At 44.8% G+C, this 16,021-nt stretch overlaps 1 protein-coding gene across 1 annotated transcript; it reads right to left on the bottom strand.

Annotated features, from left to right (window-relative positions):
* Positions 1-982: 982 nt before the first annotated feature.
* Positions 983-5,990, bottom strand: GPR142 (G protein-coupled receptor 142). Its single transcript, XM_048488712.1, has 3 exons — positions 5,861-5,990; positions 5,066-5,212; positions 983-1,906 (listed from the first exon to the last, which is right to left on the bottom strand). Exons 2-3 carry the CDS (start codon positions 5,190-5,192, stop codon positions 1,050-1,052), a joined length of 984 nt encoding a protein of 327 aa, XP_048344669.1. The 5' UTR covers positions 5,193-5,212; positions 5,861-5,990; the 3' UTR covers positions 983-1,049.
* Positions 5,991-16,021: the final 10,031 nt, after the last annotated feature.

Below are 16,021 nucleotides of genomic sequence, written 5' to 3' on the forward strand. Positions count from 1 at the left end.
GATGGCAAAGGGGGAACCCCTGCACCAGAGCCATCCAGAAGGGAGAGGAGACTGGGCAGCCCTCACACAGATTGGACCCCAGCTTTTCACACCACAGCCACTTCAAGGCACACAAGCTGTCCCCCAGCTGAGTGTCACTTGAGATAGCTGCCCCCCCCACTCGCTCCCCTAGATCCAGCCCTGATTTGTCAGTATCTCTGATGTCTGGCACACCTTGTACATTATTAACAACAATGTTTACCTAATCACTCATGGTTAGCAAAAATAAAATAAACGAACGGAAGAGAGCCATTTGACTTCTGTAAAGAGCAATGTTATTGTTTATTTCATTATACCATTTTTCCAAGGAGATAAGGGCAGCAAATGTTCAAGTTCAATTTTATCCTCACACCCGCTCTTTGAGGAAGGTTTGCCTGAGAGACAGTGACTAGCCCCAAGATGCCTCTTGCGTCCCCTGGCTGAGCAATGATTTGAACAACAGTTTACCTGCACAACCATTTGTTGAACTTGAAACTGACCCATCTCACTGAACACAAAGCCAGTTTCCACTAGCCTCCAGCTGGATGGCAAAATTAGTGTTTACATACATGAGTATGTGTTCATATGCATGCTCCCTACTTTTCTGTATTCTGAATGGTTGTGGGAGAAAGGCATCGGTGACTGACTGTGTGATCAGAGACTACAGATGACCAGTTCTCCATTGTCTTATTTTGTGGAGGGTTATCTATAACACTGCTTCCTGTGTGCATTCCTGCCCTGTGTGTTAACATTGTATTTTGTAAATGTCCATCTTTCTGCACCCAAAGACTTTCTCCCCCAAGAGGTCCTTCTATATCGATGTATTTATAAGGCAACAGGTGCACAAACAGGTCTACATTCATAGATATGCATGCCCATCAGACCCTACAAAGATGTTGCCTAATGTCGCTAGTTCAGGACCATACTAGTATACCAAACCTATATGTTCAAGCAGCCAGAGATTTGCTTGAACTGTGGGATCTTTAGCACAGTACACAGTAACAGCTGGATGCAGTAGGAGGACCATCTTCTTAGACTGAAGTATGATGCATGACTCCCACTGGTTTCATGGCTAGATCAGATGGACCATTCTTCCTCGGTGATTGGATACATGGAAGCCTATAGGAGACCAGCACCTCCCATACAGTGTGCCGGAAGGTCTTGCTGACAAAGCAATAGAGAAAGAAGTTGAAAGAGGTGTTCAGCATAGCTACCATGTTGGCTATATCGATGGCTAAGTGCACTCGCCAGTCCTCATTGACTGAAGTCACATAGAGGTGGTAGATCATGACAATTGTCCGTGGAGCCCAGAGGACAATGAAGACCGTTGTAATGGCCAACAGAATGGCTGTGGTTTTGCTGAGATGTCGGATGGGTCTGCCTGAGTGCTTGAGCTTGTAGATGATCACGGAATTTGTCACCAGGAAAATGCCACAAGGAATGAAGTAGACGATGAAGCAGTGAAGCCACTTGAGGAATTTGTCCATGGAAGTGGGTGCATCATGCCAAACATCAAGCCACCAGTAGAAGGGGATTCCTGTGGCCAATGATATGGCAAACACAGCACCTATTACCTTCTGGGTGCGTTCAGGATAGGAGACAGCTCTGTATTGCAGTGGGTGGCAGAGTGCTACATAACGATCTATGGTCAGCAGTACAGTCACCCAGATGGAGGCATGATTGGCTGTGAATTGCAGCACATTGAAGATGTGGGCAAAGGCTCCAGGAGCATCACGAGTTAAGATGGCAGCCTGCACTATAAAGCCCGCAAAGACAATGAAGACCTGAGTTAGTATGTCGGAAGCTGTGAGAGCCAGAAGATACCAGTAGGAGGATTTCTGGGTTTGAGTGACCAGGCGGGATAATGCAGTGGCGGATAAAATGTTAACTGCAACAAGGAAGAAAGCAGAGTGAGATGATGATGAGTCCATGTAGATGAGATGTGCTAGCAGAAAAATCACATCAGACACAGGATATAAATAATAATTTCCTTCTGCAAAGCAGGTCAGGTTAAAGCTGGCTTAGTTCTTCGTTTCATATTTGGAAAAAAAAATTGAAAGGTGGTGGCAGAGGTGGGGATTCCAAACAGAATAATGAGAAAAGTCAACAGCTGCAGAGAAAAAAGTTGAAGAAACTGATCATATTTATTAGTAAGTATCTGACTGTACCTTTTGTTGATGTGTGTGTGCATTTGAGGTGGTGTATGAGTGAGGCTACTACTACAGAGGCCTGGTACATGATAAGGGCTTCCGTCAGGAAGCACGCTAAGAACTGTATCAACGCGCCTGGATGAGGACCCTGACTCTGATCCTACTGGGTGGGGAGGGGTATCTCCATGGATTGCCATCGGAACTTTCAGGAAGCCATCAGGGGAGAGATACACAGCCTTGACTTCCTATCAGCATCCAGATGGCGTCAATGCTGGAGTAACTACAACACTGTAGAGCAGCCCAACAGATCATATTGCCATAGATGTGAGTTCCTTTTAGTCTCCTTCATTCTCCTTCCCTTTCTCCAAGAAATTCGGGTTTCCATCTATTTTATCCTCACAAAAATCTTTCCAGGTTGGTTGAGCTGAGGAAGGGGACCTAACCCATGATCAATTAGTGATTTTCATGTCAGAGTCGGGGCGGGAACTCAGGTCTCCCTAGCTCCCAGGTCTCCCTAGCCATTCTAATTACTATACCACACTGACTTCCCCTTCTTTTGTACCTGTTCTTTCTGCATAGCCAACCTGTCTCTCAGTCCTGCTGATTCTTATAGCCAGCATGTATATAACATTGTACCAGCAAGAGAGAACAGATGTAGTTTGCCACTGTTTCCTTTGCACAGCAACCCTGGACTTCCTTTCCAAGTCTAGCCAGAGCTGACTCTGTTTAGCTTCTGAGATGTCCTGATGCTATCCGGGTCAGGATGTGGAACAATTAATACCTTCTATTTGTGAGCTTAAAATCACTGGCTTTATTTTACCTGCAAGTACTGAAAAGAAATTCAACTTTTTACCATCCTGGTGGGCATCGCAGCAGCTATTTGAACTGGGGTCCACAACATATGTGAATCTGCCTAATATTGAGTCAGACCCAGTGGTGGGATTCAGCAGGTTCACACCACTTCGGCAGAACCGGTTGTTAAGATGGTGCTTGTAAACAACCAGTTGTTAAATTATTTGAATCTCACCACTGGTTGGACCATTGGTATATCAAGATCACTATTGTCTGCTCTGACTGGCAGTGGTCCTTCAGAGTTTCAGGCATTTCACATCACTTACTAATCAGTCCTTTTAATGGGAGGTACCAAGGACTGATGCAAAGTAGATTGTCACTGAGCTTTTGAGGTCAGGAAGCATGCATGCTTGTAGTAATTAGAGTTATCTAATTCAGCTCTGAACCTTCTCCCTGCCCTACATGCCACTCTGATCCTTGTTCAAAACCTTTCCAAGAACCATTTACCTACTCTTCCCCCCTCCCCGTTGCACAGTCATAAGGCCATATCTACCAAACTGTCCTGCTAGCGCTGGAGCTGGGTTTCCTGCATCTCTATGAGATCATGGCTCCCTCTAGTGCTGAAAATGACATCAGGATGAGTAGAAAGAGCAAAAGTCACCCTTTCCTTTCCCAGGTCTATCTCTTCTAATTTGTATGTTTAAATATGTATAGCTTTCCCTTCAGCATTGCAGTAAATATTTCTAATTGATTCAGCCATTCGCTGGAAAAAAGAGAGGAATGTTGTTAGTTATTTCTTGACAGAGAATCCCAAATTTTAGGATAATTAACTGACGTGTTGAGATTATCATTTAGAAATTGAGAGGTTTTGGTGTCAATTTGTGCTCTGTTGCTCTGAACATCCCTGCTGTCTACAGCATAAGAAAATTAAATGATACAAGATCCCTAACCATGGTTCGTTTGTGATATGATACCCCATGATTTCTATGGAATCTTCTACACCTCTGTTTGCAAAAATGGTTATTACACAAGTGTATTTATGTTTTGTTTTCCTAAACTGAGTTCACATTTGGCAATTTCCCATTTTCTACTTGCCAGTGCAATGCATGCATGTTGCTATCAGGAAATAATTCTTTAGACAACGAATGATTAAAATATGGAATTTGCTGCCAGAGGATTATGTAGTGATGACAACAAGTGTAAACAACTTTAAAAGACTGATTCGTGGAGGACAGGTCTGTCAATGGTTACTAGCCTCCACATTCACAGGCAGTAATCCTCTAAATACCAGGGACAGGAAGCAACATAAGGGAAGGCATTGTTCTCTGTGCTCCACTGTTGTCCCTCGATAGTAACTGGGTGGCCACTGTGTAAGATAGGATGCTGGACACGATGGACCAGCAGGTCTGATCCAACAGGGCCTTGCTTTCATGGTTCTTATTTTCAGGAGAGTCAGACCATTGGTCCATCTTGCTCGGGCTTATCTGTTGGGACTGGCAGCAGTTCTCCAGGGCCTCACACAGGGACTGGTCTTTCAAGCCACCTGTTACCTGTCCTTTCATTAGAGACGCCAGGGATTACATCCACAGGTCAAGCACTTGTTTTGTCTACCACTGAATTTCAGACCTTCCAAAGCAACATTGCACAGCTTTTTGCAAATTAAGGAGCTATGGAATGCTTCTAATTTATAATTCAAGAGATGAATTGATCCCAATTTGCAATTCATCAACAAGCTCTTACTTGGGAAAAAATATCTTATAAAATTTGTTTCCTTTCTGCTTTTTTGTTTCCCCATAAAAGCATGCAGGTTACAGCTGACTTCTTAGTTTTGAATCCTTCAGAAACAGCTCTTCAGGTTTCTCATGATTCTTATCTGGTTTGCTTGCAGATCATTCAGACGAGCACATCTTTAAGCCCTCTCACCCCTGCTATGTCCCATCCAAATCTGGTCCTCATTCTGCCCTCCCTGAACCTTGGGAGTTCATGATACTGATGGTCTTGTGGCCTTTGTTTCACTCCTCAGCCATGAGCCTTTCCCTCTTTGGGGTATCATCCACACTTCTCCCTGATAATACGATGGAAATAGTTTGCCAAGTTTTTCTTACCTGGCAGTCCTAAGCACAACAGGATGCAATAGTAGATGACGAGGCCATTACCAGCAACACAAGTTGATTTTGTTTCCCCATGTTGGTCCTTGATCTTGCCTGTCAATGCCAGATCAGTCGTATTCATCTTTTCTTAGAACCTGCCAGCTTTTGTGGGGGTGGGGGTGCGGGGAGGAATTAAGAATTCATTTCAGAACTAATCGCCATTTAGAACAATAAATGTCCATCACAAATTCTTGAACATTTAAATTCTTCTTTCTTCTGTAAAGGGATCAAAAACTATGCTATGGAAATAAGGATCAATGAGGTACTTCTTGTAGCAGCTCCAAGTACCCATTGACCCATCATGTTAGCAGGTTTTTTCCACTGGGACCCCTATGGTGCCATCCTAAGCAAGTTTATGTTCTTTTAACTTTGTTTAGGTACAAGGCAGATGGGATAGGAACAAGGCAGATGGATTTGGCAATAAAAGGACAGGATAAGGCAACGTATTTGGAGGTATTTTGACAGATTATCTGATCTTGAATAGGAGACTACTAACTCCATAAAGAGAGATTATGCCTGCCCAGTCATCTTTATAGTGAAACTGAATTACTTGTTTCACACTTTCCTAGTAAGCTAGAATTTCCCATCCATCTCTCTTCTGGGCCACTGTGACACTTATGCCTCCAGTTTGCTGTATATGGCATGTGTCTCAGCATCTGTCTGTCTCAGCCTCTGTCTGCAGAGAGCATCACATTCAGTCCAGTCCAGTCCAGACAGAAAGATATTCACAGTCTTACTTTGGAATCTTACCTTGATGATTCTTCAGCAGGGATGGCTGTCCTGTATAGTCGCACTGCCCTTGCTGATTCTCCCTGATCAGACAGCCAAACAGGGCATCTCCTCCTCTCCCGTACACCAGATTTGTAACGCTGAAAGCCAGCCCTGAACAAGGATGAGGCAGAACAGAAAGAGGGTGGCTGAGTGAATCAATTGATTAGAGGGAGGAGCAGCAGGTGAGTACCTGATGCAGACAGATCAGGAGTGGTGGTGGCGGGGGGGAGGGGAACAGAATGAGACTGTGCTGAGCACAGATAGCAGACTGGTCATGGTACATCATTATATTAGCCATACATTCAAGGTTCTGTTAAATGTACTACTACTACTACTACTACTACTACTACTACTACTACTACTACTACTACTACTTACACATAATGTGGAAACATCCATATTGGAACAAATGCCAAATGTTTACTCTTTCATTTTTTTGGCTGTCAAGTCACAGCAATTTATGGAAACCCCACAGGGTTTTCAAGATAAGAGATGTTCAGAGGTCATTTGCCATTGCCTGCCTCTGCTTACCACCCCCAGACTCCCTTAGAGGTCTTCCATCCGAATACTAACCAGAGCCAACTTTACTTAGATCTAGCGAGCTAAGCAATTTGGGGGAGATGACTTGGAGCATAGAAGTAGCAGGGGTATGTATACTTACAGCCCCATTGGGGGTGGGGGGCAAAAGGGCTTAGGGGACCGGTGTGACCTTGTGCTGATGTGTTTGCCTTCCCAGGGCACTTATCCTAGTGGAGAAGGCAGATATGCTAGTGGCCACCTGACCCGCAGCTCCGTCGCAACGACACTTGGTAGTCTGTGCTGCCATGGGGCTGCGCTGGTGTCCCAATTGGATGCCAGCATAGGAGTGTAGTGTGTGTGTGTGTCAATCTGTGAGTTTTATCATTTTGGTGCCATGACCAAGAAGGCCCTCCCTAAGTTTGCCATCTATCTAACCTCATAAGGTGGGGGCACCCAAAGCAGGGTCTCAGAAGCTGATTGTTAGGTTCCCATGGGAGTAGGTGTGCTGGTCCCAAACCATACAGGGCTTTAAAGGTGCTTATTTACTTTGCATATGTGGCCTTTTCTGGCAAGTGAATAAAAAAAGACCAATAGCTGATTTTACTCATGAAGTTACAGAATTCTGAAGGAGTTGTCTATTGTAACCTGAAAAACAGGTTGCAAAATATGTATGTTTTTATCATCCTTGGGAAATTGAAGTGTTATGTCACTATTACAGCCAGTTCATGTATGGATCATACAGTCTAATGCACAGTGCAATCCTGTGCAGAGTTACTCCATCTTAAACACTTTGATTTCAATGGACATAGACTGGAATAACTCTGCATAGGCTTGCATTGTTAGTTTAATCCCTTGAAATCATGAAAGTGTGCCTAATTCTGTACTGAACTGTGATCACCCTATTTTATTTGTGTAGGAAAAAAAATGAATTCACTCTTGAAGTATGTGTAGTTTTTATTTTAGAAAAAGTGCATAGAGGTTGTGTGGGGGTGGGGGTGGGGGTGGGAGAGAATGATGCATGCAGCGTGTGACATTATCCCAGCGGTGGGATTCAAATAATTTACCAACTGGTTGTTTACAAGCACCATTTTAACAACCCGTTCTGCTGAAGTGGTGCGAACCTGCTGAATCCCACCACTGCATTATCTCCATGGGTGAAAAATAACAATTTTCAACTGTGCTGTCTCACTCAAAAGGTATAAGATGAGGTCTACTTTCTGGTACTCCATATCAGCCTGTGGCGGCTAACTTTCAACCCTGCCCCCTCCCTCGGTATTGACATAGCAAACCTTGTATCTCTGATTAAACTTCTCCCTAATCCCTTGCTTTGAGCTCTCAGAGGTGCAGAGACCAGAATCACTGGCTGGCTTCTTCTTTTTGCCTCCTTGGCTTCTCTTTGCACATACACTCTACGGGCCCTTGCAGGGTATTGTCTTCTGCAAACAGATTAGCTACTCTGCTGTGATCTGATGGGCTGATAGCAGGATAGCTTTATACTCACCATCCAAAAGCAAACAGGAAGCTGCCACTCAGAGTGTGAGAACTGGAAAAACACCAGCAATGAAATAACTGCCATTCTTTCTTCCCCCAATTCCAGGCACTTTCCCCTCCAAGCTCAAGAGGGTTCTGTGGGGGAGGCGTACCTCGGGAAAATGTAGCCTGGTGCAAAATTTGAGTTTTCCACCCCCGGTCCTCCATCATGACCGAACAACTTTTTTTGCACCAGGTCTTGAAGTCAGTGTATGGACTGGGGGGGGGGGGGGGGGGGGGGGGTGTGGGGGGGGGCAGCGATTTTCTGCCCCTCACATGACTAAATGGTTTCAGCCTGGGGCCATCTGACCCCATATAGACCCTGGGTGGTAGGCCCCTGGTGGGAGTACCAGTCAGGAAGAACTAAGAGTAAAATTAGTATAGTAAGGATAGCTGCACAGTGACAAGGTGTTTTCCATCCTGAATCCAATGGGGTTGATTCAAGCTAGGGCCTTGTACAAGGGATAACCTTTTCCTGCGTGCCATTTCCCAACTTCAGTCCCCTCTCCCAAGATGCTATTTGTTCCACAGAGGGAAACATACAGGTAGCCTCATAATGCCTGTATCTCTACATTACAATCATGTTATCTCAACAAAAGAAGTTTGGAAGGGGGCATATGCCAATATCATTTATAGGTCCACCAAGATGGTGTTCAAAGCAAGAGTTCCGCATGAAATAGATATGGGCAGTCCCTATAAAGTAGAGAGATGGTCCATAACTATAGAGAGGGGGAAACGAGTGCAGAACTGCAATGCCCACAGAAAAAGTGATCCTCCATTTGTATTCATTGTGCACCGCTCATCTCGTTGATGACACTGGAAGTCTCAACAAACTTCACAGAATGAAGTTTCTCCCAGTGGCCAGTCAAATGTTTCTCCCAATGGCTAACCAATACAATTCACTGCTATGAAGCTGATGGCTTTCTCTGTGTTCTGGTGAATTTCCAGTATCAACCTGCCAGAAAATGAATGGCAAGCAGACTACTTTCCTCATGTCATTAGAAGGCATCAGCTGGTGGTGGAAGTACAGAACAGGGTTTCTGGGAGGCTGACTGCACTTTGCATACAAATGGATTTATCTGGGCCTCATTTTTCAAAATGAAAAGCATATTCTGGAAGGGAGAAACTTAGAACACAGCAGCAATAAAGGAGGGTATGGTTTCTCCAATTCAGCCTCCAAGCTGCAAATATGTATTTGAAATCTTGGAAGGAGAAAAGCTGTTGAAGGTGAGAGACCTGCAGTGCACCCCTGAACAGAATCAGATCATTCTAAACTCACTGATTTCAAGGGGCGTAGATAGGGTTGCCACCTCTGGAGATTTTGGGGGTGGAGCTTGAGGAGGGTGGGGTTTGGGGAGGGGAGGGACTTCAGTGTGGTGTAATGCCATAGAATCCACCTTCCTAAGCAGCCATTTTCTCCAGGTGAATTGATCTCTTCTACCTGGAGATCAGTTGTAAATTGTAATCCCAGGGGATCTCCAGCCCCTGCCTGGAGGTTGGCAAGTATAGTCTTAGAATGGTGCAACACTGTTTAAGATTGCATGATTGTAGGATATGCATAATGCATAATTGTAGGATGGGGGAGACTTGTCTTTGGACCTAGCATTTGCAAAAATAACATATAGGTCTTCGTAGACCATACACCGAATTTGAGTCAGTTGTGTATCCATAGCTAAAAAGACAAATGTGATTTTATTTTATTTTATTTAGATTTTTACCCTGCTTTTCCCCAAAGGACTTAGGGCAGCAATAACAGAATGAAATAATCACAATAAAACATAACAAATACATTAAAAACAGTTCAATAATAATCATTAAAAGTTTTAACTCCAGATGGCGGCTTACTAAGACGGGATGTATCAACAGATTGTGTGTCCAGATCATGTGAAATGATGGTATTGCTTTCTCTACACTGGTTAGATCTCACCTTGAGCATTGTGTTTAGGAAAGATGTGGACAAGCTGTAACGTGTCCAGAGGAGAGCAACGAAAATGGTGAGCGGTCTGGAGACCAAATCCTATGAGGGAAGGTTGAAGGAGCTTCGTATGTGTAACTGGGAGAGGAGACAACTGAGAGGTGACACAATAGCCATCTTCAAGTGCTTGAAGGGCTGTCATATAGAGGATGCGGTGGAGTTATTTTCTGTTGCTCCAGAAGGTTGGACCAGAACCAACAAGTTGAAATTAGATCAAAAGAGATTTTGACTAACCATTAGAAAGAATTTCCTGATAGAGTGGTTCCTCAGTGGAACAGGCTTCCTTGGGATGTGGTGGGCTCTTCTTTGGAGGTTTTAAAGCAGAGGCTAGATGGCCATCTGACAGCAGTGCTGATTCTGTGACCTTGAGCAGATCATGAGAGGGAGGGCAGGAAGGGTTGCATCAGTGCTTAGCTTTTGTGGTCCTTTCTAAGGCGGCCAGGGAAATGCCGGTCACCACTTTGAGGTCAGGAAGCAATTTTCCCCCAAGCCAGATTGACCAGGAATCCTGGAGGTTTTTTACTATCTTCTGGGAATGGAGCAGGGGTCCCAGGGGGTATGGGAGGAAGATACTTGTGAATTTCCTGCATTGTGCAGGGAGTGGGACCAGATAATCTTGGGAGTCCCATCCAACTTTATGATTCTAACTAAAACATCTTTAACAATGGTCTTGTTCTAGAATTAGCTCATGTGATGTTAGGGCAAATCCTCCAATTCTCAGTTGTCTAACAACTCTCAGTTGTCTAACAAGTTTGGCTGTAAGGGAATGTCTCTAAATTGTAAATTCTGTTGCTTTGCAACAGGCAGGGAAAAGCTGAGGTAGTTCTTCTCCTGCTGCTTCTCTGATCTCTCCATCCTGAAGTGGCTCTTCATTTTAAACAATGGATCCCAGTCAGTCAGTGGTGTCAGTCATTCTTAAAAGTTAAGTGTTATGTGGAAGTCTTAGCTAGTTCAGCCATGGGACTTTCCCCCAGCCATTTCCTCCCTGCTCCCACCACCTGCAGATGAAGGGTGGAGAGGGGAGCAATCAGTGCAGGCTACATATAAGCAGCCTTTTGAAAAAGACCGTAAATGCAGAGAAGCTTCCTATAGAAAAAAAGTTTGACAGAGCCCATGGGGAAGGTGACCCTGTCTAAAAGCAGCTCTGTTGAACACAGCTCTGGTTTGTCTGGCAATGGTGAGCCCTTTCCCTTGCTGCCTTGTCCTCCAGCATCAGGAGGCATCCTGTAAGAGGCACACATGGCTAGACAGCCTGCACTAATTCTCCAATGCCTAATGCCACTTCTCTTCTCCATTCCCCCCTCCTCCTCCTCCTCTATCACTGTGTGCTCTCTCTCAGCAAGCTGTTGTTTTTTTCACGCTAGTGGCTAAATGAGCCATCAGCAGATGGACCGTCAAACAATTAACCTACAAATGGCTGGCAGTACCGAGCACCATTGCCACTAGTGATAGGAGAATCCATATTTGCTCGGCTTGGGGCACTCACTTAGCAGCAGATAGTGGTGTGTACTGGGCTGCAGCATAGCCCTGCTCTATGTCTACAAAGGTCAAAGGGTAATCCTGTTTTTTCTCTATGCGTACTGTTTTTCCATTCCCACTTTGCACGTCCTCAGCTCAGAATTCTCACCCCCTTTACAGAGGATAAAAACCCTCCCGCCCAGGTTGCCAGGTCCCCTCCCACCACTGGCAGGAGTGTGGAGGGGGTTGGATTGCTAGTGCCAAGTTAGAAAAATTCTGGAGATTTGAGAGTGGCACCTGGGGGTGACAGAGACCACAGTGGGGATGAATGTCCCAGAGTCCACCCTTCCAAGCATTCATTTTCTCCAGGGGAATTGTTCTCTGTAGTCTGGAGATGAACAGTTATTCCAGTAGAGCCCCAGACCCCACCTGGAGAATTTCATCTCTACTTGTATTCTCTATATTTTTACAGTGAATGATACAGTATCCTAGCCCAAAGTAATAGAAGGGAGCCATCTTGTTATAGGGAGACTGGCCTTACTGCAGAGGTGTGACTTTCTTGAAGGATGGGTGCTCCTCTGCTAGACTGTGCTACATGAGTACTCCCAATGTCTGCAAGAGCTCTAAAGAGTTAAACAAATTTTTAAGTAAAATGTTTTAAAGAATTCAATAAATGTTCCTTTCAGTAATGGGGTGTTGCTGTTCCACTCATCTCTAGCAGTGGAATAACAACACCCCTAGCAGTTCCACAATATCACAATATCAGGTAGGGCATTTGAATGGTTCCATTCCCGTACAGCACTTAAAATGGTAATGAAGATGTCATCTGGAACAATAGTGGCACTTTTTCAGCAATAAAAATTGTGGCACTTTTTCTTATTGGGGGAAATGTGATGTCCCTACAGTAGTAATGGACAGATATCTGCATCCCCTATTACAAATAGGGACAGTTCAACAACTGTGTTTTTATTTAATGAGGAGAAACCTATACAGATAGGCCCTCAAGGATTTAGTAGTGCAGTCATCCTTACCTGGAATACTTGTTGCATTGACTCAAGAGACACTGTGAGCCCTGCTTGACTTAACCAGGCGACTTAACCAGGGCAAGGTTTGGCAGCAAGACACAAACTAAAATGTAGAAATGTAGAACAATCCCAGTGGTCTAGGGGATGGCGATAGAAAGAGTATTTTGTGAAGGAGAAGGATATGGGCTCCTTCCACACATGCAGAATAATGAATTTCTAATCCACTTTCACAATTGTTTGCAAGTGAATTTTGCTGTTCTGTAACATTAAAATCCAGCTGCAAAGTGGATTGAAAGTGGATTGAAAGTGCATGTGCAGAAGGGGCCATGAAGATGTGGGTACACTTGGAATCTTTCATCCGTCTGAAGGAATGATGATGTACAGGTTCCAGAATTTTCTTTCTCTTCGTCATTAACGTTGTGTAATGCCAGATCAATCAGAAATAAGACTGACTCTGCATAATGTTGTAAAAAAGGGTCACTTTGATCTGAGTTGCATGGCCGAATGAGGTGATTTCTTATATTGTTGGCTCTGCTGAATTACTCAGTCTGAATTACCCTACTTAGTTTCTGAGATCTGAAAAGATTGGGTTTGCCTCTCCAGATCAGGGCAGTGTTTGTTTACTGGGTAAAATAATACTGTGTAACTGTGAAGTGAGTCTGGCCCAGTTTTACCTCTCCCCAGAGACAGTTTGAGATCAAAAAGAACCAGTAGCATTTAACTGGGCTGTATGGTGAATCAGATGCCCTGACCTGGATAGCCCCAGTGTAGCCTCATTTTGTCAGACCTCAGAAGCTAAGCAGGGGCAGCCCTCCCTGGTATTTGGATGGGAGACCTCCAAGGGATACCAGGGATGTGATGTGGAGGCTGGTAATGGCAGACACCCCCCCTCCCCCGTCTCTTGCCTTGAAAACCCTATGGGGTCACCATCAGTCAGCTGTAATTTGATGGTTAAAAAAAGAATTGAAAGAAAGGATGGGCAAGCAATGTATGTGGCCACTAGGAGGCCCTCTTATTCTGGAAACCAATTGCATAAATTCTGTTGTGTGGCTGAGGTACAAAACTATCAGAGAAGTAGTTCAAGATTGATACCGCGCTGCCCTTGCAGATACGGATGAAGTTAAAACTTTAATACATAAATATGAGTATTGAAATTAAATTGAATACCTCACAGATTTTATGCATCCATGAACTGTTTTAGACACAACCATTTTCCACCTTGAGGTGAAATAGACCAGTATCTGTTTGTTACACAGAGAACTGATATCACGCTATTTAGGAAAACCAGGGCCCTTTCCCCACTTACCTTAAGCCCCGCGCTACTCTCCTCAAGTAGCATGGGGTCCTCCGGCACTCCCCACTACAGGGGCGGCGACAACGCAGCTGCCCCAACGCTGCCGCTCTCGTGCCCCCTCAGTGCGTGGCATCCCTGGCGCTCCTCGAAACGGCGCCTTTTGATGACCCCGTGGGGACGCCTGGGTGCACGCCAGAGATGCCGTGTGCTGAACGTAGCGCGCAGCAAAGGGCAGCAAAGGTAAGTGGGAAAATGCCCCAGGATGTTTGAAGTGGGCCTCTCTATTTTCCTAGCATATAGATATTGTGGGTTATTTTTGATCTGTAGCTTGTTTGCAACTCATGTGCAAAATGGTTTCACTGAACAAAGTGACATTTTGTTACATAACCTATATATGATTGGTGAGGAAGGCCTGTGATCACGTTTTACGGACTTATTCCATTTTAGTGAACCAATCTAATTGCTAACCAACTAACACTATTTAAACATTGGCTCATTGAATTTGATTAGTGAATCAGAAAAATCCTGTCTGATATGAGCCCGAGTTTGGGTACTTCGTACTTTTTGGTGTAAAACACTTCCCACTTTTCCCCTCAAAGAAGGGACACAAAGCAATTTACAGAGTAATTTATAAGCAACAGATTAGTTACTTTCCAAGCCCTTCAGAAAAATCTGAAATCATAAAAAGTGGGGTTTAAATCCCCCACCCCCAGCAAAACAGGGCACACGTATGCAACTGTACAGTTGTATGGAGTTCCTGGCAGCAACCACAGAGAGCCTTTTCAAACCCAGCCACAGTGCATACGGTACCAGAAAAGGCTCCAGGCCCATCTGCAGGGAATGCCAGGAGCTGCTCCAGGTCCAGCCACCACAGCAAGGGATGCTGGGAGCTACTCTGGGCCTGCCTGCCTGCCTGCCATGGCAGAAGATGCCTGGAGCTACTCTAGGCCTGGCCACCACAGTGGAGGATGCCTGAAGCTGCTTTAGCCTCAGAGGAGCTCCCAGGCACTGCCACTTCTGGGCTCAAATGTGGGTGCAGGGTCAGGACCTAGACCTGTGCCAGGCTGGGCAATGTGGGGAGCAGGGTGGTAGGGTTCTCTTCCACAAGTTTTGCAGATTCCCCGCTTTTAACTAGTTGCAGCAGGATGTTATTGAGGTAGTATTTTTCTACTAGGAATGAGGGAATGAGTCATAAGGGAGGATGTTTTTGGCTGGACAAGATAAGACCGGCTGAGACTAGTTGAACTGAGTAACTGAGCTAATGGGCAAGGCTTGCATCTGATTGTATGTACTGAGCATGCTTAATAGGTGAATGCATATTAACTTCTCCTGCTCTGACGACAAACTGTATTTTAATGTACAGGAAGAATATGGGAGGGGGCAACATATTAAGGAGCAACATGTAAATATATTGTCGAAGGCTTTCATGGCTTTCATGGCTGGAATCACTTGGGTGCTGTGTGATGCCAGCCACAGATGCAGGCGAAACGTCAGGAGAAAATGCTGCTAGAACACGGCCATACAGCCCGGAAACCACACAGCACCCAAAACATGTAAATAGGTGGATCAGAAAGTTGTAACTCCAATTATCCTTAGCCAGAGGGAGAATGGAAAGGGTGTGGCGGAATTGGGGTAAGGGAATAAATATGTAGTATATGTAACGAGCCAGTGGAGTCTGCCCAAGTAAGGACGGCTCCCCTTTCTTTGCAAATAAAGCTATTTAGAACTCTCTCCTGTTGGCCTATTGGGCACAACAAACTATTGGGCACCACAAAATGCCTCATGACCATAGTTTAGCCATGTTGATAGTGTGGAAAGAAAAATGGTAAAGGATAGAACTAGCTGGCAGCTCTTTGGACTGCCTCTCATATGATATTACCTTTTCTGATAATTTTGGACACCCAGTTGTATCTGTATCTTGCATGTGAAGCTTAGGTTGTGTTCATATCTTGTGCATGAAATTTATAAAAAGAATACATTTGTACTGCCCTGTCTGTGAAGACAAAACAAATTCATGTATTGCTGTTCATAACATGACTTAGTGGACACCTTTACTCTTGTACAAAAAGCTCCATAAGGCAGAAAAGGCCACCTTTGGGCCTTTGGTGGTGGTGGGGAACTACAAAAATGTGTTCGTACTGTGATTTTTAGTTTCACTGTCTACTCCTCCCCCCGCCCCTCATTAGCCATTTATGGGTTCCAAAGCATATGGCAGCTCCTGAATCCGCTGGCTGGAGAAGGAGAGCAATTTGCCAAATAGCAGGATGTTGCTTTCTTTATGACAGAGTTGGAAGGAGGAGGGTGAAGGCTCTGTAAGAATGGGTCTCCCCCCCCATCCT

Source organism: Sphaerodactylus townsendi, linkage group LG03 (assembly GCF_021028975.2).
Source record: "Sphaerodactylus townsendi isolate TG3544 linkage group LG03, MPM_Stown_v2.3, whole genome shotgun sequence".
In the NCBI taxonomy this organism is placed as follows: domain Eukaryota; kingdom Metazoa; phylum Chordata; class Lepidosauria; order Squamata; family Sphaerodactylidae; genus Sphaerodactylus; species Sphaerodactylus townsendi.